Genomic DNA, 25,711 nt, shown 5'->3' on the forward strand with positions numbered 1-25,711 from the left:
TTTTTTTCACTCTCTGCTAGGCTTGCTGTACTTCACTCTAGGGATGGGACGATAAGCGATATTAGCGTTTATCGTGATAAAAACACTCGCGATAATCGTATCGTAGAGATTTAATTGATTGTGATGTCGTCCTCCGTCATGCACTGGGATCAATTCACCTTTTATTTGCCGAGCTGCATATCCGGTACCACTTAAACCCTCTATAATTGGTAAAAGGTACTTATAATATACGTACTTGATACAGTCTCTTTTTTCACTCTATCAAATGTCTTTGCCAAAAAATAGCCGATCTACAAGCTCACAACGCATTGTGAGCTTGTACATCTGCTATTTTTTGGCAAATGTTCCGCCCCGGGATAATGGATTTTGATTATCGTGATAATATCGTAAATCGCGATTTCTTTTGTCACAATAATCGTGATATGAAATTTTCATATCGTCCCATCCCTATTTCACTGTGGAGATCCCCAATCCCCATGCACCCCATCTCTCTGGTCGGCTGTCTTTCCCTGTAGCCACTTCTCAGATAACCTTTCCCCTTGTCTTTCACCTTACAGATGTTGTGGCTTGACTTCAAGGATTATACGCCTTTCAATCGCCTTCCCTTTTCCCTCGCTATCGACCATAACCTTCTGTGCCCCCCCCCCCCGCCTCCCTTAGGAATTTAGTACGGGAGCGCTTGAAAGGAGAAATGGTTCTGAAGTGACTCAAAGGCCACTTTTCTCTCCAAAGCCCAGATGTAGAACTTTCAGGTTATATTGTAGCCGTAACATTTATTCTGGGACTTACTTTCTGTCTCTTTCTCTCTCTGATGAATAAAAGTTCTCAGGCACCGCGACTGATTTCAGTCATTTGGATTCCATAGAGTCCTACATGTCTTTCTCTTGGCTAACTCTTGGCTTTCTCTTTAGGATGACTTATACTTAGTTGATCATATCTCCGCCACCGTTGCCACGATCCATGCCAAACTTTGCACACACACTCCTTGGCTGCCAAACCACAACCTCCACCCCTCATTTCTCACATGGCCCTCTTCTAGCGCCACCATGAGGCCGATTCTTGCAAGACAAATTTTTTGGACACTGCTCCTACAGTTTTTGCCCTAAAATTACGCAAAGCGGTACACAGTATCTCTACACTCATATCATCAAAATGCATCTGTCCAATCTAGCGCCACCATCTGGACGATTTTTGAAAAACAAATTTTTGGACACTGCTCCTACAGATTTTGCCCTAAAATCACTCAAAGCCGTACACTGTATCTCTAAATTCATGTCATCAACATGGATCTGTCCCATTTCCCATATTCCCTCCTGATTGGCTACCATTGCCTTCTAAAGTTTGTGTATGCGACCTGACGGTCGCTTATCTCACAATTTAGGGAGTCTTACTGGTAATTGTTTGGGAAAATGTAATTCAATAGAAAATTATTAAAAATAAATGAAAAATGTTATAAAAAAACACGGCCTGCTCACGTAGGAGGGTATGAGTCACCAGAAAAAATAATGGGTGTTTTTAATGAATCTATCATGGTTAAAATGCAGTTTGAAGTTACAATGGGTGTGTATGGGGAGGGCTTGATAATATTTACATCAAATATCTAAATATTGAATCAAGCAAATTAAAAACTGTTCAGGGTGTTCATAAAAGCCTGATTAGACGATAAAATGACTAAAGTTTTTTTTTTAAGTGAAATATCCCTTTAATGAAATGAACTGCTCAAATTCACCGCTCACTTCAAACCGGGTTTTCTTTTTCTTTATTTCTTTTGCTTTAATCAATGTCTCATTCTCTCTGTCTCTGTTTCTCACAGCTACAACTCAGAGGCCCACCTTGGCAGCTAGAGGAGAGCTCGTCACCATGACAGCGCCCTCGCGGGACTCTGCCCCCTCGTCTGTGGCCGGCCTACACCTGCTCGTCCTCGTCCTCCTCCCGTCCGCATTCTCCCAGAACACCCCGCTGCCCAGCACCCTGACCCCGCCCCCCTCGCAGGCGGACCCCCTGTCGCGACCCGAGTGCGCCAAGAGAGAGCACCCCAAGGTGTCCGTCCAAGGTGAGACATACACCTCCTCCATGACTAACACAACGGTGTGGTCTTTTCTGCTAAGACAGTGTTTCTCAAACTTTCACATTTCAAGGTCTCCCCTTAAGGGCTGTCAGCGTTACAGACTCGTATGGGTCAATTTAGACCCCCCTAAAGGAATCCACAGAGTCCCTGGAATACACTTTGAGAAACACTGTACTAAGACATAGAACCTGTGTTCGGGTAGGAATTCACTGCTCGTAGACAAGAGGTATTGGCTGAAGCTCAAAGTGCTATATCTCCTGTTCTGGTGTCAATGCTCCGTCTTAGCTCAGCAGTTGAAATGTCCGCCCTTTTGCAGCGAGGCCAGCGTTTGAATGCCATGCAGAACATACAGTATATGTCTTATGGAATGCAGCTTCAACTTAGAGAAAGTAAAAATGGACCCATAAGAAAGCATCCACATTGTGTGTATTCATACACCAAAGTTCCTTTCAAGTTACCGAGGCATAACGTTACACGGGGACCCCTAAGAAAGCTCCTTTGTACACATATTCAAACCTGCTTGGGTATGCATAGTTCTTTTAACAGACTTTCCTTTTCAAATGGTTGTGGTCTGGTTGATATGGTAATACGCATGCAGGTGTTGTTACTGCCATGTTTGAACATTTTGTGCAGCGCTGTAAAGAAGACGGGAGATGTCTCCTGACTGTGTATCTCATAGGGGACTCCCTGTATAGACAAGTTTTACACCCGCGTGCCTTTTCATGCCTGAGTGCCTGTATGCACGCGCACACACACACACACGCAAGCGCGCACGCACACTCATGCAAACATTCCGTGAGATAAACAGCTATAAGCAGTTTGCACTTTTGGCAAAACCTTAAACACTTAAACCCAGTATATACTTATTTGCCAGGGTCCCTCCAGAGGCCAGGGCTCTATACTGTGTGTGTGTGTGTGTGTGTGTGTGTGTGTGTGTGTGTGTGTGTGTGTGTGTGTGTGTGTGTGTGTGTGTGTGTGTGTGTGTGTGTGTGTGTGTGTGTGTGTGTGTGTGTGCGCGCGCGCGCGCGTACATGCTTGCGTGCCACTGCTACAGAAAACTAGTTTATCTTCAAGCTCAAGCTATTTTCACAGAATGTAATCCCCAGAATATAGGGATGCACTGGTTTCAAGAGCTAAAACATCAATAAGCACATTTTGGACTGTGATGCACTTGGTGTTGCAAAGACAAGTGGTAAACACTTCGTTTGCATACAACAATGCAACATAGTTTAGACTTGATATGATCGAACCAAATGGACAGAATATAAGACAGCTCAGAGTGTATTTGGCTGCCAACCCCCCATCTCAAAATATTGTGTTCCATGCAGGGACCCACAGAAGCAAAGATTTAATGTTTGCTTTAAAAAAAAAAATTAAAAAAAATAAAATAAAAAGCTAAATGCTAAAATGTTCAAGATTTGTCTAAAATAGCCAAAGTATGAAATATGGTAAAAATCGAAAATGACACAGATGCTTTCCCGGTAGTAGTGTCCATATACTCCAGGGGTTCATCAACAACCAGCATTAAGTAAAATGTTAGCCTTCCAACACACTGTACAACTACAGCCCTTCTCTCAACCCAGTAGAAGAGTTTTTCTCCATGCGGTGGTGGAAGTTCTATGGTGGGAATATCTCTATTGAGTTTACAGTAATGTACTTCTTGGGCTTACAGTATTTGTTTGCAAGTGCTGAATATACAGATATTCAATAGTGTATTGCTTGCAGTACTTACAGCATATAATATATTCACTATACTATGTTGTGATTACTATATTTTTTATTACAAAATAATGCAATGAAGATTATTTTCTGTAACTACAGGCTCTGTTCTCATTGTTTTGAAGTAGTTTCTAATGAATGCTCAGTCAGTAGTGTTTATGTATTGACTGGCTGTGTGTATGATCTGAAAACATTGTTTGATTTTGAGCACAAATGGATTTGTGGTGGTTGTTTAATCTTGCCAGAAGAGTCTGGGTTTTTATTGAAATTTTTGAGAAAATGACTGGAGGTATCGTCTTAATAGCAACTATGGAAAACTCTAATAACATGCTGTTTGACCCAGACAGGTAAAAAAGAAGCAAAAGAATGACGTAGGGAAAGATGTGGATAGACAGTGAGCATTGTGCACGGTAGACTCGCTAATCGTTATCCTATCGAGTCTGTTCATCTGTGCGGCACAAGCCAACAAACAACATTCCTCAAGCCATGAAATCAGACAGGATTGTTTGAACCAGGGAGGAGGGAGCCACTGATACACTAGATATGGTGGGATGAAGGGTAAACACACACAACATTGATGTGTATTTATGTTTGTTTTTGTTTGTTCCTTTTCGTCTTCTTTTTTACCTGTGGTGAAGATTGAAAGGAAGAAAAAAGAAAAAAGAAAAGGTGGGAATCAGAAAGAAGAAGCACCAAAATTGAAGTGGTAGCCAACAGTGGTTTTGTGTGATTGGAAATTATCATTTCCTCAGGTTCTTCATGCTTTCTTGTTTTGTGTTTTATTACAGTCAAGTATTGCTTCCCTACAGTCTTCCCTCTCTGCCCTGTGGCCATGTATTACAGTATACGTCTGGGTCTCAGCCGGACGAGATGCATCACAACGATCTCAGCAATACTTTCTGCGAGACAGGCTCTTTTCATCATGGTGGAATCACAAACCTGTAATGTAAACACAATTGCTAATGTTGTCAGGGGACCGCAGAATCATTTGTGGAGGAAACGGAATGCATCGTCATGAGATTTCTAACGTTCCCAAGTGCACAAGAAGCCAGGCAGAAACAGCAACTTTTCGGTCTCAAAGTCATGTGTGTAATCACCTATGCGCTGGGGGGGCTCTTTACCTCCATTCACCCGCCCCGGCTCAGCTGGGTCCCCAGATGTCCAGATTAGTCGGACCTCTGTCGGTGCCCCACTTCAAAGGTGCCGCCACTTCAGAATGGCTCTCACGGTCGGGAGGCCGAGGTGCCCGGCGGTCTGTCAAAGGGGGCCTGCACGGGGTCTTTTTATGCGGAGGCAGCCATATAGAAAGGCCGGCACAATGAAGGTGTCAGCGAGAACCTGAGATTAGCCTCCGTGATTGATGAGCGTTTTATAGCGGTTTGTTGAAGCGCTACCCTCATTCACCTGGAGCAGGGCAGAGGGGCCGGCCCATGAGGATTGAAAGATGGTGTTGTGATGATGATGGTGTGTGTGACTGTGTGTGTGTGTGTGTGTGTGTGTGCGTGCGTGCGTGCGTGCGTGCGTGCGTGCGTGCGTGCGTGCGTGCGTGCGTGCGTGCAGTGCACACTTGCATACGTGTGTTGTGATCTGATTGTGCATTTACGTGCGTGGCATTTCGTGGCGTGGCGTGCGTGAATGTTCCATTCATTCATGTATTGATTTGAGGTGGTGCATGTGCACGATGCGTGTCAGGGTTTTGCTTTTAATCCTGCCAGTGTGTGTCAGTGTGTGAGTCTAGAGCCTCCAGGATCAGAGGCTGTGTGTGCACCATCCTCTGGCTTTTAATCTGTTCCGGTTACACCCTAGGATACTTTGATAGAACCAGGGTGTCATTTGGGGTCCCAGGGGATGTAAATGGCAACTGCCACCCCTAGCATTCGCATTCAGTTATTTTATTGCACATTTTCTCATCGTTATCTACAAGCTCACATACTGTAGGTCAGTTCACATGGCGATAGTTATTGTGCACCGCTGTCTGATAACTCTGGTTACGTATTAATGCAAAGTATTTTATTTACTGCAGATGTGCCATTTCAAAACTTAACACGTCCTGCCATTGGAAAGACAGTAGATTTCCAGTGGATTGGCAGAACATTGAGCTTGTAGATCAGCTATTTTTGCTATTTGTATGACCTTCTCTACCTTCTCAACCTTCTCGACTTTCTATTTGTTCGTCGTGCGTGAATGTTAATCTGGTGAAATGCTAACCTGCTGACGCTGGTGAATGCTAACCTGGTGAATGTTAACCAAAAAATAGAGGGAATTGCCACTTAAAGTAAGGTCTACAGTCTGGCACTTTGTCCTATGACGAATAGCAGAAATAGCAGATCTACCGGTACAAGCTCACACGTTGTGAGCTCGTAGATATGAAATTCTTTTACATTTTTATGTTTGCCTATAATGTCCAAAATAGGGACGGTCCGTTGGAAGTGTTTAACTAGAGTTCATGCCACTTACTCCCTCCGATCTTGCACTCTGTAAGTCGCTCTGGATATAAGAGCGTCTTGCTAAAGGCCAACATTGTACATTTCATGTGATTCTCAGTTTTTACGAGGAGAACATCTAACACATGTAATGCAAGTGGCTATCACTGCATATGGCATAGTCGTTCTGTCAAGGACCCCCAAATTGATACATATCAGGCCAATGATGCCCATCTGAAAAGTAAGAGAATAGTATTGTTGTTAGATTGGATTTAGCACAGAATTCTACAACTGAAACCTCTGATCTGTCATGCTCATACACTCTCTCATTGGGTTCACTTCTAGCCGCTGAAATAATACTGAAATGAAGCTGTTTCTCTTTTTCGTGAGACCCCTCTGAAGGTCAACCCTTGGGAGTCCCCGGACCACACTTTGAAAACCACTGATATATAACAGGCCGAGGCACTCTGTCAGTGGCGTGCTCCTGAGGTATGGTGGAGTGGTTGTGTTGTGTTGTCAACAACACACTGATACCCATCGCCTCCAGATGAGCCGAGGATGTGTGAGAGATAAACTGGCTACTTACGGCACTGAGAATCAAAGCTCTCCATCAGCCGGACTCCATCTGCACCTCGCTGTGGCCCCGGCAGCCCTCCACACCTACTCACATCTCTGTCCGCTTCATCACACCCTGAAGATATGTGTGTGTGTGTGTGTGTGTGTCTGTGTGTGTGTGTGTGTGTGTGTGTGTGTGTGTGTGTGTGTGTGTGTGTGTGTGTGTGTGTGTGTGTGTGTGTGTGTGTGTGTGTGTGTGTGTGTGTGTGTGTGGATGTGCATGTGCACTTGTGTGCACTGGTGTGTCCAAGGGTGTCACACCAAAATCTGGGCCCAAGGTTAAAAGGATTCACTCATATTTTGTGCTTTAACTATTGAAAAATAGCAGATATACAAGCCTTATTTCAAAACCTTCTAAGGTTTTTTGAAAAACCTATGTTTCTATGTCAGTGGTGCTCAAACATTTACATTTGTAGGACCCCCAGAATGATATGTATTTGGCTACGGACCCCCATCTCAAAATATTTAGTTCCAGGGACCCCCCCAGAAGCAAAATTTGACTTACAAATGTTCGCTTAAAAAATACACATATTCAAAGATTTGCACATATTTTCAAGACCATTCAAAAATAGCAGATCTACAAGCTCGCAGCGCGGCACTCGGTTTTTCAATAGCTAAAGTATAAAATAATGAAGGCCCCTCCACCTTGGGCCCTAGTAACTCAGTCCCACTTCCCCCCCCCCTTGTGACGCCCCTGTGTGTGTGTGTGTGTGTGTGTGTGTGTGTGTGTGTGTGTGTGTGTGTGTGTGTGTGTGTGTGTGTGTGTGTGTGTGTGTGTGTGTGTGTGTGTGTGTGTGTGTGCCAAAAGTAGTACTACAGTAGTCGCCATGGTTTTCCAGACATCACAGAGATGAAATATGAGTTCAGAGGCACGCGAACCCACATCCACGGCCGTGCACCCCGCAGCTAGCATGCGATGGAGGAGGACGATATTGGCTCTCCAACACAACACTGTGGCTCTGATAACAGGCTGGAACAGAGGTGGCGGACGTGAATGTTATTGTTCTCGGTATGGCGTCCGTCTTTTTTTGTTTGGTCACATAAGAAATGCGATGAAAGGACGCAGGTTAGAGTGTGTCTATCTGGACCTCAGCAGATTGGCGAGTTTAAACGGAGAGGATCTTAGGCTGTGTTTAGGCTGGCAGCACAAATCTGATGTTTGGCCTATCCAGACTGGAATCAGATTGGTTTTGATCAAGACTGAACAGCAAAAAAAGAAAAAAAGATTTGAAACGCATTCCAAGGTGTTATGAAATACGATTAAAATCTGGTTTCTAAAGATGCGTCTCAGTCTGGACCCTGGGACGCCGAAGCCTGAGTTACAGTATACTTCGGCAAATTGCAGATCTGGAAGCTCAACTTGATCTTGCAGTTTTAGGTGAGCGACGTCATACAAAAGAGTATAAAGTTTAGCGTTATGTGGGGCACCGTTACGTTATGCCGTTATGCCTATGTTGTTACCACAGAAACCAATGTACGGTAGATACATCGACAGTGACTGAATACACAAAACCCATCAAATCACTTCCAATAACAATGTGGACAGTCACTCCTCAAGATCAGATTTGAGAAACAAGCCACCTCCACGTCACCCGAGGTAACAGGCACCCTCCCCCAGACAGACATGTGTACAGAAGAAGTGACGGTTAGCAACGAGACACTTTCACTCAGGTTTCTCTATTTAAACAGAGAGCGGTCATCTTGGCTTTTTTTTCACCCCGGGTGAGACGGATCTGAGGGTGCGGGTCACCTTGACCAAAGCTCAGATGGCTGTCATGGGCCCAATGCCTGAAGTGACACAAGTGAGCACAGTATCTGCTGTCATCATTAAAGCCCAACTGACGCCGGCCGGACTATTGGGTCGATTGCCGATACGTGTCGATACGATGTTGTGAGAAAGAAAGGCTAATAATGGCCGAACCAATACATTATGTTGACTTGCTCTAGTCATCATCATCATCATCCCCTCCACATTTCTCAAGTCCTCTTTTTCGCACCAGCTACTATTATGCCCTCCTCTCTTCTCATCTCCCTTGCCTCTCTTCCTCCCTCCCTCCATATCCTTCTCCTCTTCATTCCCTCTCTCTTTGCTATCACTTTCTCTCTCATGGCTCATCTGCCTCCTCTCCATCACTCCCCTTCTCTCTTTTGTTCCCTCTGCAGTAGTCAGAGGAATGCATTGTGCGCTCCTCTATCACAGCGTCTGGGTAATGGCACTGTCGTTTAGCCGCATCGGCTGTCTGAAGTGAGGCTGAAAAGTGATGTTCCTTTGAGGCCGGCCATAACACTTTGACTGGAAAGGAAAGTGGAGGAAGAACCTCTGTTTCTGCCCCCCCCCCTCTCTCTCTCTCTCTCTCTCTCTCTCTCTCTCTCTCTCTCTCTCTTTCTCTCTCTCACTCTCTGTCTCACTCTCTGTCTGTCTGCATGTGTTGCTCTGCAGACAGACACTTTCTATATCTCTTTATTTCTCACTCTCTCTTTCTCTCGCTCTCTGTGTCTTGCTGTCCTTTCATTACGACAATGAGGCTAATTGGGCTTTGCTATCAGAGCTGTGCTGTGTGTTGCAGCTATCAGTCAGTTGGTGGAATGGTGCTCCATCATGTTGTTTAGCGTGCCTCTGGGGCTCGCCTCTTAGCCACTGATGGCCTGTCAGTATATCAGATTCATAGTCCAGGGAAAGGCAAGGGGAACAGAAAATAGCTCCCCGCTCAGACTCTATTGCCACTTTCTTTGAATAAAGGAGAGGCACCAAGGCAAATTACTTGGCTTTGCCATCTCCCCACTGACTACCTAATTTGCTGCAATGTTATTGCTCGGCCGAGGGCCAAGGTGCCTAGAACACAGACCAGAATGTATGTTTATTCCTAAAAAAGATGTCATGAAACAACAACCACTTCCAGCCACAAGAGAAGCTTTAGCGTTATGCAGGGCGTGATTCCTAAACCCACCAGGCTTGAGTTAAGACCCGCCTTGCGGAAACGCGAGGACTTCCAGGAGTGGCTGAAATCCCTGCCTGACACATGGAGGGTGGATAAAGTCAGAGGCATGAAGACTTGTACTTGAGAAAAGCCTGCATTTGCACAATGCACAACTATTAATTTCTCACTACAGTGCTCAAAATAAACTGTGCTAAAAAAAACTTGAAACTGACTTAATTGTACTGTGCTTAATAAAGGGAAAACTTTGTAACTTTGCTAAAGAGAAAAACGTACTGAGAAAGCTATTAATTTGTCACTACTGTGCTCAAAATAAAAACTCTTACTGATTATCAGTTAAATTGTTATGGTTTGGATATGGCTTTGGGCCTATTATGCTGCGTGTATTATTGTAATGGATCAGTAGGTAGTAGGTACTTTGCACTTGAGCGAGCAGCACTAACGTTCATGGGCACTTTCATACTGAAGATTATCGAGAGAGGAGGTGGGTCTTAACTCAATCCTGGTGGGTTTAGGAATCACGCTTATGCAGGACACAAGAGTCTCGCCCTCCTCAGTCAGCTCCTATTCCTCGTTCACAGCTCTGCTGGTCATTACGTCACACTGTCATACTCCAGCCAGAGCTCACGCTCTTTTGACTTGAGTGTTCCTGACTAAAATGAACACAAAAATGAACAGTCTGCACCAGGAAATGCCTGGTGAAACTCATAAAGAGAGTGAAAGTTGGTCCCATCCGCCAACATTCCAACATTGTTCTTGCGAAGCACTTTTGTTATTATTGGGGTTAGAATGTGTAAAGATGACTATTTCCATTCGGCCAAAGCAAACATGGACCATCACCACATTCAGACATGCCCAGCTTGTACAGAGTAGAACACCAGGCTTTCTTTACAAACTTCACACATAGTAACTTACAAGATCAAGCCCGGGAGGCAACACTGTTATTATACTGTCTGTCTGTCTGTCTGTCTGTCTGTCTGTCTGTCTGTCTGTCTGTCTGTCTGTCTGTCTGTCTGTCTGTCTGTCTGTCTGTCTGTCTGTCTTTCTTTCGCTGTCTCTCTATTCTTCTCCCCATGCCGTCCTCCCTCCCTCCCTGTCTCTTTTTGAGCAAACACCATAAATCTGTGTCTGTTTGGACCGGGCCTGGAATTTTAAACTCACTCTAACTTTCTCTGCATACATCCACACATGCAGTGGCACACACACACACACACTCACATCAAAGGAACACAGGTGTGTGTGATCCACTCCACACAGAGCACAGCAGCAGCCCCTGGGCAAATTGTCAGAGGCAGAGTATGTTGCTATGCTGGCGGTTTTGTGAGAGACAGTCAGACATTCTTTCTGGACGCTGACTGGGAGCCTATTACCCTCTTGACCCCGCAGCATCTCCTCTCCTGTGTCTGTTAAGTACTACACTGTATCCCCGGGCCCTTTCCTCACTACTGACCCTCGGTGTTGTAAAGTAACTAAGTACATTTACTTAAGTATAATTGTAAAAGTACAATGTTGAAGTATTTGTACTTTACTTGAGTAATTCCAGTTCTCCGTAATTTTACCTCCAAATATTGTACTTTTACGCCACTACAATGATATGAAAACTTTAGTTACTAGTTACTTTGCAGATATACTGTAGATGATTATATTATAAAACGTAATCCTATTTTATACCTATTCGTAAATATCCGATCTACGAGCTCACAACGCGTCGCATCGCGTCGCCTTGTGAGCTTGTAGATCTGCTATTTTCAAACATTTTGTACTTTTACTTTTGGTACTTTAAGTATATTTTGATGCCAATACTTTTGTACCTTTACTCAAGCACATTTTCAATTTGATTCTTTTACTTGTAACAGAGTACTTCTACATTGCAGCATTTTAGGGTGCCCTCACACCAAAATACCTATGAGAGTGGAATCCGCGTTCTGCCAATGCATTTCAATGAGAGTGGAGCGGTTTTTGCAGAAATCCTCTATGAAACCGCTCCATTCTCTTTGAAATGCATTGGCAGAACGCGGATTCCACTCTCATAGGTATTTTGGTGTGAGGGCACCCTTAGATAGTTTTTTTTTTTTTTTTATATATTAATTTTTATTATGATTTTTTTAAAAGACAGGACATCACAGACATCAACAAAACATAACAAGACAAACACACCAGACTATCATACACAAGTCAAACACGGGTAATTCCCCTATCATATAAAAAATACAAAAGTACAAAACACGAGCAATTCACCAATCATATAAATAGTACAAAAGTTAGCAACCTCTTGGAAAACATGGACATCTACTAATGTAGCCATTATGGACTAAACGTCCAGATGCGCCATAATAGGACCCCAGATGAACTCGAATGCAGTATGACTGTCCTGTTTAAAGCATCGAAGCCTCTCCAAATGAATAATTGACACAAATTCTGTAAGCCATCTGTTGAAACAAGGTATAGTAGAGGATTTCCATTCAGTTAAGACAATTCTTTTGGCTACTAGTGTACCAAGCATAAGTGTCTGTTGGACAGAGTACGGCAGAGAAAGAGAAGCTTCGGAGCAACCAAACAGGACAGTTAGTGCATCAGGCTCAATGCGAATACGATATACACTACTGTACCAAGCAAAAATGCTTTGCCAGAATGGAACAATCCTTGGGCACGACCAGAACGTGTGTCCCAGCGTGCCCTTGGATGTGGTGCTTCTGTCACAGATATCTGAAACGTTTGGATACATTTTATTCATTTTTACTTTGGAGTAATGTAATCTGTGCATAACTTTAAACTGAACAAGCTGCACCCTTAGATAGTTTTACTTAAGTAACAAATGTGAGTACTTTTTCCACCACTGCCCGAAGACTCCTTCATCAGAGTAGAGGGACGGGTGGGCGTGGTGGGGGATGATGCAGGGACAGAGCCAGAGAGATGTGCTTCACTGAGGCAGCACGGCAGCCTCCTCTCTCTCCTCTCTCACCATCTGCAGCACAGCCTGCGCAGCCAGAAATCCTAAACCATGCGTCTTCAACAGGGGGTCCGGGACCCCTAGGGGGTCCTCAGAGTTACTATAGGGGGTCCTCCAAATCTTTCTGTGATATAAACCTTTTTTATATTAACCACTTCTTTGTTATCAGAATAAAGACACTAGGGGTCTTTATTCTGAGAACTTTAGCCAAAAATAGCAGATCTACAAGCTCACAATCTCACAACACCTCGCGCTGCGAGGCGTTGTGAGCTTGTAGATCGGCCATTTTTGGCAAAGAGGTTTGGTGTAGAGGGGAAAAAGTGCAGACAAGTACATAGTGAAACATCAAATGTATTAAGTATTGACGGTTCAAGTGGTTAAATATCAGAAAACACGATGATTGTGCTGTCAAACAATGAAACTTTATGGAATCTATGAAGAGGTTGTGGGGGTCCCTGCTTCATCTCTTTCTCAACTAAAACGTTGAAGACCCCTGTCCTAAGTCAAGTCAAAATTTGGGAGACAGCGGACGAGAGAGACGAGGGGGAAGACCAGGGTTGCTCGGCAAAATCCTCAGCATTGCCTTAGCATCCCTATATTCCGGGGTGACAATTGTTACAATTGCAGATCTACAAGCTCACAAAGCGGCACAACGTATACGCGAGGTATTGTGATGTTGTCGATCGGCTATATTTGGTGTAGAGTAGACTCAACACCAAATCTCTTCGCCAACAAAATAGCTGTTTTGCCTCTACACTGCAGGGGGAATAAAGACAGAGAAAAGGAGGGGGCCTTGTATACAGGGGTCATCGCCATGTTGGCTTGTGGTGGACATTTTGATCAAAATTTAAAGATTTTGGGACATACGAAATGAGCAGACAATAATATTACCAGACACACATAAAGAACTAGAGAGTGAGAGTGGGGTCCATGCAGATAAAACATTTGAGAACCACTTGTCATTGTGGACTCCTAATGTGCCTTACCTTGTGTCATAGGAAATCAGTGTCATACATATTCTGAAGAAAACCTGGCTCCTTTTAAATGGAGACGCTGGCTCAGGCTCAGACTTGACCTCCAGCAATTCTGTGTTATGATCAAAATAAGAACATTATTATAAAGGTGTGTAATGTGCCACAGACAAGACCAAGTCTTTGCCATGTACAGACACATTCATGACCCCTGCTTGTTTAGTCCCCTGGGTGATAACTGTTAGGTTAAATGGTAAACTCTCTGTAAAGAGGTGACCTGTCTGTGTTAGATTAGCGCTAAGGATACTAACTGTGCACTGGGTAAAGATATTCAAAGGAATGTGTGCCAGATAAGAGGCAGCTCTGATAAGATCCAGGTTGCTGCATGCAGGGAGAGGGCTGAGGTTACTGGGAGAGGTTACGAAAATCTGGGAAACCTAGCCAATATGGAGCCACACAATCTATTTCAGCACATGCCTATGTGGCTGTTAGTGGCCTATATAGTATGAATCCTATGTTACATGCCGACTTAATCGTATTATACCCTGATATACTGTAAAATCCCTCAATATAGATTGCTGTGTGCTAATTGCACTGTTCCCAGTGTGCAAAATTGCCTACCAGCCAGCAGAGATGGACAGAGTACTCGACCACAGTACTTGAGTAAGTACAGATACTCCTGGTCAAATGTTACTCCACTATAAGTAAAAGTAGCGTGGTCAAAATGTTACTCAAGTAACAGTAAAAAAGTAATTGCTTTTAAATGTACTTAAGTATTCAAGAGTTCATGCTTTTAAAAAATACTTAAAGTACAAGTAAAAGTAAGAGTACATTTTTCTCACCAATAAATTACTGTAATGTTTTTTCTCAATGAATTTATGACCTCTTGTTTCAGAGAAGTAATTCTGAAGGCACCTGCACTTCATGCACTGATGTGCTTGCTTGTAGAACCACTACTTTATACAAAGACGATGGTAGCCTTATTTAACTGGAACTATAGTTGTACTGACTCTGACCTTGAAGGACCTTTCCAGGGAGGGTGCTCATGTGCGTCTTGCTGCGTCACCCTTTCTTGTTTTTCTTTTTTTTAGTTTGTTTATTCTTGCACTGACCATTGGACACTTTTTTTTATTTGGCTCTGCACTATTAGGTTGTGTTGGTAGTATTGAGTATTTTCCTTGTGTTTGACATGGTGGTGAGATACTTGTAGCACTGACTAGCATTGACTGTTATGGACACCTTTGTTTGGGCACTGTATTGTATTATAGTTGTGCTTGGTTTGATTTTTTTTGTTCAAGTTGGCTGTTTCACGTTGAGCATTGACAGTTTTTTTTTACACTTTATGTATATATTCTTCGTTCCCTTTCTTTGTTGTGCCTTGCTCTTTACTGTACTCTGTTCTTTTTTATTCTTTTGCTTTCATAACTTTGCAAATATCCTTATACTGCTGTGCTGCCTCTGGGCGACTGATTTTCCCCCTTGGGAAAGGTATCTATCTATCTATCTATCTATCTATCTATCTATCTATCTATCTATCAAAGCTTGTAGAAACACCTATAAAAACATAGAAATGACAGAGGAACCAGAACTATTACAATATATTTTCTCCTACACTCCCATTGCGTGTTCATGATGTGGTCACTAATCCATTTTGTAAACACAGGCCCAACTGACCTCGCTCTTCAGGTCACCCCACCTCTCAGTGTATATAGCTCTTGTAAACAAGTGTAATCCAATGTGGTCAAGATGCTACGTACCTGTGCAGGGGTGTCGCACCAAATTCTGGGCCCTGGGTACAAGGATTCACTGCGGGCCCCCAATGAATGTTCTTCATGGGGGGGTTGGGGGGGGGGTTAACGCATTTAGACTGGGAACGCATTATTTTGTGCTTTAACACAAGCTCACAGCCTGGCACCGAGTGCTGCGCTGTGAGCTTGTAGATCTGCTATTTTAGAAAAATCGTGAAAATGTGTGCAAGTCTTTGAATATTTCAAATCCTCTAAGGTTTTTTGAAAAACCTATGTTTCTATGTCAGTGGTGCTCAAACCTTTTCATGTGAAGGACCCCCAAAATGATATGTATTTGGCCACGGACCCCCATCAAAATATTTAGTTCCAGGGACCCCCCAGAAGCAAAATTTGAGTTACAAATGTTCGCTTAAAAAAATACAAATATTCAAAGACTTGCACACATTTTCATGACTTTAAAAAAATAGCAGATCTACAAGCTTGCAGCGCAGCACTCGGTGCTGCGCTGTGAGCTTGTAGATCTGCTATTTTTCAATAGCTTAAGTATAAAATAATTAAGGCCCCTCCACCTTGGGCCCTAGTAACTCAGTCCCACTACCCCCCCCTCTCCCCCCCCTTGTGACGCCCCTGTACGTACCTGTGGATCAGCTGTGGAGGAATGCTGCTTACTTGATGGACAGCCAACTTCATCACAATATGTGTCATTCATAGCTCATTAAACAGCAATGCTCTTCAGGGGTGGAAATCAACAAGTTGCTCAATTATCATGCTAATTACAAAAGGTTGTGTTGATATTTATTTTCTATTACTGGGCAGGAAGTAATTAAGCAAACAGCTTTGCTGTTTGAATTAAAGAGAAAAGCAAAGCTTACATTTTAAGCTTTTTATATAAAGGGGGAAAAAGAGTTTGGCGTTCCAAGGTTATTTGTCTGTGGTTTGTTATTTAGTAGAGAGGTGATTGAAGTGTTGTTGTGTGTGTGTTGATAAAATATGTTTCCGGTCAGATTGGAGGAGGGTGCTTTGATGTGCAACTCTCGTCTCAATCTTCAAATTTTGTAGATTTTCTAATTTCTTATCCGACGCCCGATCAGGTCGTTTATAATGGTGCTGTTTGTTTCATCTTCCTGAAAGCTCTCTTGGGTCACACAAACATACAGGCATCAAAGGCATTCCAAGTAGCTCGGATTAATTGGGGAGGGCTTAGTCACTGTTTGACTCTGTTCATCTGTATTTCCATCACACCCCCAGTGGCCGACACCATCTGTCCCTCAGAGAGTTTGACCTTCCAGCTCAAACTCACTGGATTAGATCAAGGAAAGATTTGGGTTCTTTATCGGATTTCTATTCCAATGTGCTCCAACTTGAAGAAATCGCACATTCCTTCAGGTCTCAAGTGATGAACAGATTGGATTGCGCCGTTGTTATGTGATTGTGTGTGTGTGTGCGACTGTTCGTGCGTGCTCAGGCTTATTTGTGTCAGTATGCATACTGTATGCGCGAAAGTATGTCTGTTGGTTTGTACACATGCACACAAGCATGCCATGTGTATTTGTGTATTTTCTACCCAGTGTTTTGCCTCCCTCTTTCTCCCTCCTCTGTCTGTCGACTCATTCACCATTTCAGTGGCATTTGTCAGATTTGACCTCACCGAAGCCGGCGTCATCGTGAACAACGACTCACATTCCGGTCACGGTGCTGCCTCTTCTACGTCCCCCCCGACACGTTGACTTGTGTGGGAAGAGGCCCTATGTTTAAAATCTGTCACACCCGAGAAGATGGAAAACTTAGATGATTCCTGTCCCCGAAGACTAATATCGCGGTGACTGTTCTCACCCTTCACCGTCCCTCCGGCACCCGGCTAGCTAATGCATTAATCCGTCTGCCCGCCGATCGCGAAGGGGGGGGAAAGGGAACGCAATAATCGTCCATCAAGTCCGTCTCCGGGCCCCGGGGTCCGACCGCGAGGGAGCAAGGCTTTCATATTCATCCGGTTTTATTGTCCCTGCGTCGGCCCGCCACCCAGGGCAGACAGTTATGAGGGGAGGGAGCTGGCTGAGCAAATAAAGCCACTTGTAAGCAGGAGGATAAATGTCAGTCACTGACAGACCCTCGCTGTCACCCAAGCCTTTTCTAAGTGAGTAAATAAGCTCACAGCTCACACGACACCCCCAGCGAGGCGCGCTCGCGCACACACACACACACACACACACACACACACACACACACACACACACACACACACACACTCTCGCTCTCTCTCTCTTTGTCTCCAGCTCGTCCCTGAATCATATTTAGCCCCTCTGTCTCTTTTACAAGCCTGCGTGAGGATATATTCATGATGTGGGGAATGTTTACCCGCGCATAATGATCTTCATTTGAATTTTGGAATGATTTACGCGCGCCGCTAAACTGTTTGAACGGAACGCTAGGAGCTCCTGTTTGTGCTATTAGGAGCGCATGGCTTCAGCGAGAGAGCTATTTTATTCTTACCTCTCATCACTCCACGGCGCGTTCTTTATGGTCTACATCATCTCCTCTTCTTTAATGGTCTCATTTTATAGCTAGAATAAGTCACTTCTTAAAAGCATCTGTCAATTGTCACTTTACAATACATCGCACTCTATTTCTGGATGTTCTCCAGAATAAGTATAAAGCTGTAATTTATCGGTGATGGGGTTTAATGCCAAATCAAGCTCAATGAAACCTCATTCTCATGCAACTTGTCTCCTGATTGAACTAGCCAGTCACGCTCAGATCCACAGGTTGTAGTACGGACTGAAGTTGACCTCAACATCCGTCCTCCTCAGCCCTCTGTCATTACCTCACCACCTCCTCCCCATTCTCCTTTCGGCCAGCTATCCAGTCGTCTCTGCCCTGATCCTTGCAGCAGCGCAATCTTCTCGGAGCGGCTCGTTTACCTCTTCACTCGCGCGTCAACATACCGCAGAGACACTTGTGAGGTGTCCCATGAAACTGCTTTAGTAATGACTCCCAGTCTCCCACCCAGACCCGCTATGCAGGCTGTTATTAATAAGAACCCCTCTGACAATATTTATATGTTTATATATTTTAGGACTTAGGAGTACCTTTTACACACGCAAACACACGCACGCACTTACGTAATCTTGAACTCGATAGAGGGTGTGTTTACATGAGATTGTGAGAAAAATTACCCTTACCCCCCCCTCTACTCGGGCTGTATGGTCATTAATCAGAGGATAACATGCAGAGGCTCCTCCTCTCCTCGGACCACCCTTATATGGCTTCAGCATCAGCACACAATAATCCCGGGTTCCCCAATTAGTTTTCCCCAAGGGCAGAATAGGGTACCAAGCCGAGGGCCACAACATTGCGGGAGGCGGCGGCAGCAGCGGCGTTCCCGCTACTCCAACGACAGTTAAGATATAGGCCTACTAGTGTTTTTGCTGCTCTTATACCAACATTATTATAATTATTATTTGTTGTGGCACTAATAATTTAGACCTGGAATTCTTAAATCCTGTGTTGAGTGTCACACAAGGAGAAATGCACTCCTTAAAATTAAAACAATATAAGTTAAAAACCAATTAACCAGTCTGCTTGAATAGTAGGCATAGGCAGTTGACAGTGCAGAGACTTAATTTCCTTCCTTTGATGCGTTAAGGAGCTGCCGTCAACTACTTACTAGCATCAGCTGGACACAGACACACACAAACGTTCCCTCTGCAGTGCTCTAAAAGTGACTGGAGTCTGTCTCATTTCTCTCCAAAAGCCCTTGAATATGATTGAAAATGATTAAGGATTACTGTGATAATGGTAAGCTTACGTTTCATATCACACTGACCATAATTGTACCTGTAACTTTCACTAGTCCCCCAAAAATATTTTTTTGGAAGCCAGTGATCCACATTTCTTTAAGGGATGGTGTCAGGGCATTCACATTTTGGTGGCAGAGTAGTGGAAATAGAATTTCCTCATGTTTGTTCTATAGAGGTTGGTACCAGTTGTTGTTGTCGCTCCCTCTAGCATTGTGGCTGTGGGTGTCACTCACTTTGGTAATTATAATTAGTCAGGTGCGAGGGTATTGAGGGCACTGAGGAGGCATCTTAAAAAAGAACAATCCAATATTTTATTGCTTAACCCTCTCTTACCCTGAGCCATCCCAGACTAGCTAAATGTGTTGGAATTAGGTGAATTTAGGCTTTAGGCCGAGAAGTAGTCGAACCAGTTTGTTTTGGGAGGTCTGAAGCTTAGTTTTTAGTGACATGGGTGTGCATATAGCTTACAGTAACACCATATTGTACTGTAGCAGCAGTAACAGCAGCAGTTAGGTCTGATGATGAGTCTTAACTCTAGTGTTCCCTCTATAGACGACATCTCCAGATGACAGCGACATATGGGCCCAATCAATTCCGCACACTGTTTCTAAAGCTGTCGCGCTGCGCTCACTCACTAACCTTCTCCACAACTTGTGTGTGCAGTCTCACAGCCAGAGCCATTCAGCATCTTCCAGCCACATTAAAGTTTAAAGGAAATTAAGGTTTTAAGGTTTAAATGTTTGATGACTGCCTCCATAATGAATAGGGTTATCAGTATTACACCCCAATGTTATGCCTCTAATCACAGCTTTGATATCTTGGCTCTTAACCACTTAAGCCCTATACTTTAAAATAAAAGTCAAAATAGCCTGAGAATTTGTTTCGAACATTTTGTGATTTCTTTTTCTTTATGACAAAATGACAACTCTGCGTGCTGAAATGATCCTTTAACAATAGGGTGCGAACAATTGTTTCTTGGCATTTTGATGGAAACTAAGGGGCTGAACCGTTACAGTGAACTGTATTTGTGACATTAATCTGTTCCACTCCTTTGAAGCGAAAAGTCATCATGTGCGTTGCAACACTTACATTTTTAAGCATGTCCGTCAAGGTATTTAAACCAGGCCCCCGCTATTTACCCCAGTTAACAGAGCGACTGCTGCGATGTTGTGTACCGGCGTCCGCACTTACAGAAATATGGCAAATCCCCCGCATGTTCTGTAGACTCTCTTCATGCAGTGGAAATCCATTTAAAGGGTCGCACTCTGGGTCGCTACAAGACCAACGTGGAGAGGCTTTTTATTTCTCACCATAGGACCCCCACAACCCCCCCGCCAGGCCGCTTCCCCTCCCTCCCCTGCTGACGCTTGGAAATGGTTTTGATTTGTGAGGGCGAGTGTCAAACGGCGCTGGGATTGGAGCTGCGTACGCTGGACGGGGGCCTGTGTTTGACTGGCCGTCAGGTTGCATTAGGATCGGCGGTGCTGATGCTGGCCCGGACAGCTTTGTTGCCACTCCGCAGGAGACCTCCAGAGTCATGTATGGCCAACTCCCCCGCCAAGCGCAGCTGAATTGCCACCAGAAACATGACTCTCCCTTCTTTTCCCCCCCCCCATTATAACCTTTATTTAAACACGAAAGAGTGACGGAGCACAGATGGGTTTTTTTCAGCGGCGACCTGATTTAAACTGCGTGCATAGAAGAAGCATGGCTCAAAATTGCCGAGTACAGTCCTGACCTCGGAGCAGCTGTGGGCTGCTGGAGGAGCTTGCTCAAGGGCGCTATGACGGTATGTTCTCCTGCAAGAGGAGAATTCACAATACGCAAGTGTGCAGTTCACGGTTTGTAAAGCGCAGCAGCGTTCACCCACGCTGCAAGCCCAATGTACTCAGTCTATGTCGATGATATCGGCCTCTATTTATGTATTGTCTGTTGTGTATAATGTTAGAGAAAAAGGAAAACTGTCTGCTGTAGATGTCAGGACTTCTTGTGGCCCAAAGCCTGCTTTATACTGGTTGCGTGCCGATGTCGCACACTGAAAATAGCCGATCTACAAGCGTTTTGCATCATGCCGCGTTTGCTTTGCAAGCTTGTACATCGCCTATTTTTTGGCACGTTGCACAGACCACAGCCAAGTATAAATTAGGCATGATGGTCTGTTTAAGGATGCTGCAGTTATGTTACTTCTTAAGTGCAAACTCCTCCTCACTGTCTCTGTTACTCACTCTCCCTCTTTCTCTTTCCATCAGCGCTCCATCCATGGATCTCGATTTTCTCCCAGCCCGGTGTGAGAGACTACTCCCAGCTTACCCTTGACCTGACTAGGAATGAGCTGATCGTGGGTGCCAGGTAAGGGAACTGTAAATTCATTCAGCCTTTCGCCCCTTCATCTGCGGCCCACGGCACTGACAATGGGATCACTCACACACTGCGGTTCTGTAAGGCACTGATCGCTTTTTAAGTACTCCACGAGGACCCGCTGGATTGAGTCAGGCGTAGGATTTGGCAGAGCAAGTGGATTTTGAAGGAAATATCAAGCCCAACAGAGTCAGAGTCTGCGTGTGTGCGTGCGTGTGCGTGCATGCGTGCATTTGTGCGTGTGTGTGTGTGTTTCTGTATGTGCGTGTTGGATTGCATACAGGCCAGCAACAAGTCAGCAGCAACCTGATTTGACATTCGAAAAGAACACACACACGCACGCATGTGCGCTCGCGCACACACACCTTTGATGACTCAGACCGTAAAGCTGAAAATAATATCTTGCGTTCGCTGGCGGCCAATTACACTCTAACATTTCACTGGCACTAGTTCTGGCTGACACGGGCCAAAATTGCCTGTCCCTTTTGTAATGATTTTTTTTCTTTCTTTTTTTTTCTTTTGCATTATTAGGCACAAGTCTTTGTGTGATAATGACTTCTATATTGTAATGCCCACTGACTCACTCCCCTTGCTCTCTCCTCTCCTCTCTACAGAAACTACCTGTTCAGACTGGACCTCAGTAACATGTCCCTGATCCAGGTAAGACCATCTGTGTGTACTCTGCTGCAATGGTTCTCACCCTGTGGGTCGGGACCCCCAGAGGGGTCCCCAAATTATTTTGGGGGGTCCCCAGATGTTGTTGTTTTCATTGTTTTCTCACCCAACAGTGTCAGTGAACAGACCAACATACAGTATAAGCGTATACAGGGTATCTGCAAAACAATTTAAGGACTTTAAAGACGTTTTTAGTACCTCTGGTCAAACATATTGGTCAAATTGTCAAATATTAGAGTCAGAAATTGTGAAAATAGCAGATCTACATGCTCACAACGCTGCGTTGTGAGCATGTAGATCTGCTATTTTCACAGTGGTATAGATCGAGTCAAACTAAACTCCTACAATTCAAGTGCTTGTGCAGGGTGGGGGTCCCCAGTTCAAATATGATTATTTTGGGGGCCTGAAAAGCTTGAGAACCACTGCTCTGCTGGACTGTCTGAGTGTCCCACTCGCTTTGTCTGTCTCTGTCTCTATAGCACTGTTTCCCAAACAGTGGGTCGGGACCCATTTGTGGATCACAGGCAGATTTTCTTTGGGTTAATTTAATTATATTAAAAAATATATATATTTCAAAATATATTTATTTTTTAATACATTTTTTATACATTTTAAAAACCAACAACAAACACATCTAAGAAATTCCATAAATGTTAAAATAAAATAAGAAATAAAATAAGAAGTAGTGAAAATAGCCGACGTACAATCCTGTGTGCTTGTAGATCTGCTATTTTCACTAGTTTGTGTCCCGGGAAACATCTAATCTCTCTTTCGGGTCTCAACCTGAAAAGTTTAGGAACCATTCTCCATAGTACATGTCTGTCTGTCTCTCTCTCCCCTGTTGCTTGTGTGGGTGTGTATTGTAGCCTACATGCGTGTGGTCCAGACTACAGCATCCTCCAACATTGTTCTTTCCTTCCTGGTTGTCTGCCCCTGCACGGTCCAACACACACACACACACACACACACACACGCGCACACACACACACACACACACACACACACACACACACACACACACGCACACGCACACGCACACACACACACACACACACGCACACACGCGCGCACACGCACACACACCACCTCCCATTGGGCATGTGCAGCTCAGCTCAGCAGATGTGTTGTTTATGTTGCTGGCCCGGTGACTATGCTATGCTGCATCACTTTGACAGGAGGCCCAGTCAGAGTGTGGAGAGGATATTTTGCGATGAGATGACTGTGTTTCCAAAACAGTTTGGGTTTTGGACTGTTTGAGTCTGTGTGTGTGTGTGTGTGTGTGTGTGTGTGTGTGTGTGTGTGTGTGTGTGTGTGTGTGTGTGTGTGTGTGTGTGTGTGTGTGTGTGTGTGAGAGAGAGAGTAGCTGTCAGGTGGAAACATAGCATTTCCAAAACTGCTATACTTTTCAGGAAATGGAAGAAAGAACAGTGTGTTCCGATGGCCCCAGTGTGGTTATTTTTTAGTGACAAGCTCTTGTTAATACTTTTCATTGGTTCAAAAGTATGTTTAATCTTGTAGATGGGTTATCTTCTAACTTTTGCGTGACACTGTCATAAGATGAAATACACGATAGGTTGCCCGGGACGGGAAAGAAAAGACATGAGTCTTTTCTTTATTATTTTAACCAAACAACAAAGTTTCAAAAGTCCTATCGTGTGCGGACATTTCCTTTTTCTTCATTTGATCATTTTTACGAGTCCAGCATTGTGTTTAAAGAAACTGTGGGGATGTGCATATCCTAGTCCCTTTTTCATGCGTATAGGCCTACAGTATATTACAGGGGTCTTCAACAGGGGGTCCGGGACCCCTGGTCGGGGTCCTCTATCACATCTTTGTGTGATAGAAACAATTTTTTCCCCCTTTTTTATATTAACCACTTGAACCCTAGCATCCATATTCTGAGAACTTTAGCCAAAAATAGCAGATCTACAAGCTCACAACGCTGCAAGGCGTTTTTGTGAGCTTGTAGATCGGCTATTTTAGCAAAGAGCTTTGGAGGGGGAAAACAGCAGACTAAGTACAGTGAAAGTTCAAGTTTATTAAGTATTGACGGTTCAAGTGGTTAAATATATGAAAACACACATTGACATGAATCCAAAATACACTGATCGTGTTGTCAAACAATGAAACTATATGGAATCTATGAACAGAATGTGGCTCATCTCTCTCTCTCTCCCTTGGCCTGAAAACGTTGAAGAGCCCTGGTATATTTTATAGGAAAAAACATAAAAAGATGAAATATGGCAATACAAGGTTTCCACCCGACGTTGACGATCGTTTGCTGTATACAATTGCCGGTGTGTAGATATCATGAGACCGCCAGCAGAGAGCAACAGCTCATTTATCCTTAACTGGTTTTGAGGCGCTAGATGTCTTCTAGATGTCATTTGATTTGTTGCTCTGGGTGCAGCCCGCAGCACATCAGTGAGTTATGTGTCTGAAAGAAACCCTCCATAGGCAGACGCTGTGTTATCATAGCTTTGATGAAGATTTGAACATGGATGGAGGATGTCTCTGCTACAGTTTTCCCCTCCACAAATCAACAAGTCTCCTTTCATGTCCTCCGAGAACTCACACTTTAGGTTTCCCAAAAAGGTTTCATCAAGTAACCTGGAGATCATGATTTTTTTTTTAAATGAACTAAACCTAAATTAATGTTAATGTTGCCTATTAGTGAAATGTCATGTTCATTGAAGATCATATTGTTGCTGTTATGTATTGTGGGACATGTCTGTAGTCTCTGTACATAAAGTACGACATGCAATACAATATACTTCAGCCATCACTGCTAAAAAAGTTGAATTAACACAGAGGATTTTACTATGCATGTACCGTACGTTGCGCTCTCTCACTGTCAGTGACTCACTGATGGAGTCACTGTAGGTCACACATGTTGTAATTTCCCCTTTAACTGGAAATCGAAAAACCCTGCTGTTTCATTGAGTTTAGCTTGTTTGCATTAATATTTCACTGGAGTGGAAACGTCTCCAGTGTGCTCGTGCGTATTTGGGAAAATCCCTTGGCCCTGTTTGGATTGAATTATAGATGAGCTGTACCCACTCGACCAATGCCATTTTCCCTCTCTCCTATTACACCATTTAATTGGATCAAGACAACATTCTGGGAGTAGTTACGTGCAGTAGGATTTTGGAGTGTTATAATATAATTCACACTCGCATAAGCCCAGTACGACTACGACCACATACTTACAGGCATAGATGCGGGGGCCTCTATCGGTTTCAGTTGGGGTTTAACCACTTGAACCACTCGAACCCCACTCCTTTGTTGCCTTTACGCCAAATCTATCCGCAAATCTCTTCGCTCTACACCAGGGGTCTTCAACGTTTTCAGGCCAAGGAACCCTTAGTTGAGAGAGAGACGAAGCAGGGAACCTTTTCATAGATTCCATATACAGTAGTTTCATTGTTTGACAGCACAATCATCAGTGTAT

At 44.0% G+C, this 25,711-nt stretch overlaps 1 protein-coding gene across 1 annotated transcript in view; it reads left to right on the plus strand.

Moving 5' to 3' along the window:
- Positions 1-1,860: 1,860 nt before the first annotated feature.
- Positions 1,861-25,711, plus strand: part of sema5ba (sema domain, seven thrombospondin repeats (type 1 and type 1-like), transmembrane domain (TM) and short cytoplasmic domain, (semaphorin) 5Ba) — a gene marked incomplete at its 5' end in the record, with an annotated part of 145,916 nt that continues 122,065 nt past the window's right edge. The window contains 3 exons of the mRNA XM_080752503.1: positions 1,861-2,053; positions 21,477-21,576; positions 22,200-22,245. Coding sequence (XP_080608629.1) covers positions 1,861-2,053; positions 21,477-21,576; positions 22,200-22,245 — 339 coding nt within the window. The remainder of the gene's footprint in view (positions 2,054-21,476; positions 21,577-22,199; positions 22,246-25,711) is intronic.

The sequence above is a fragment of the Nannobrachium achirus genome, assembly GCF_963921795.1.
Source record: "Nannobrachium achirus genome assembly, chromosome: 22".
Lineage (NCBI taxonomy): Eukaryota > Metazoa > Chordata > Actinopteri > Myctophiformes > Myctophidae > Nannobrachium > Nannobrachium achirus.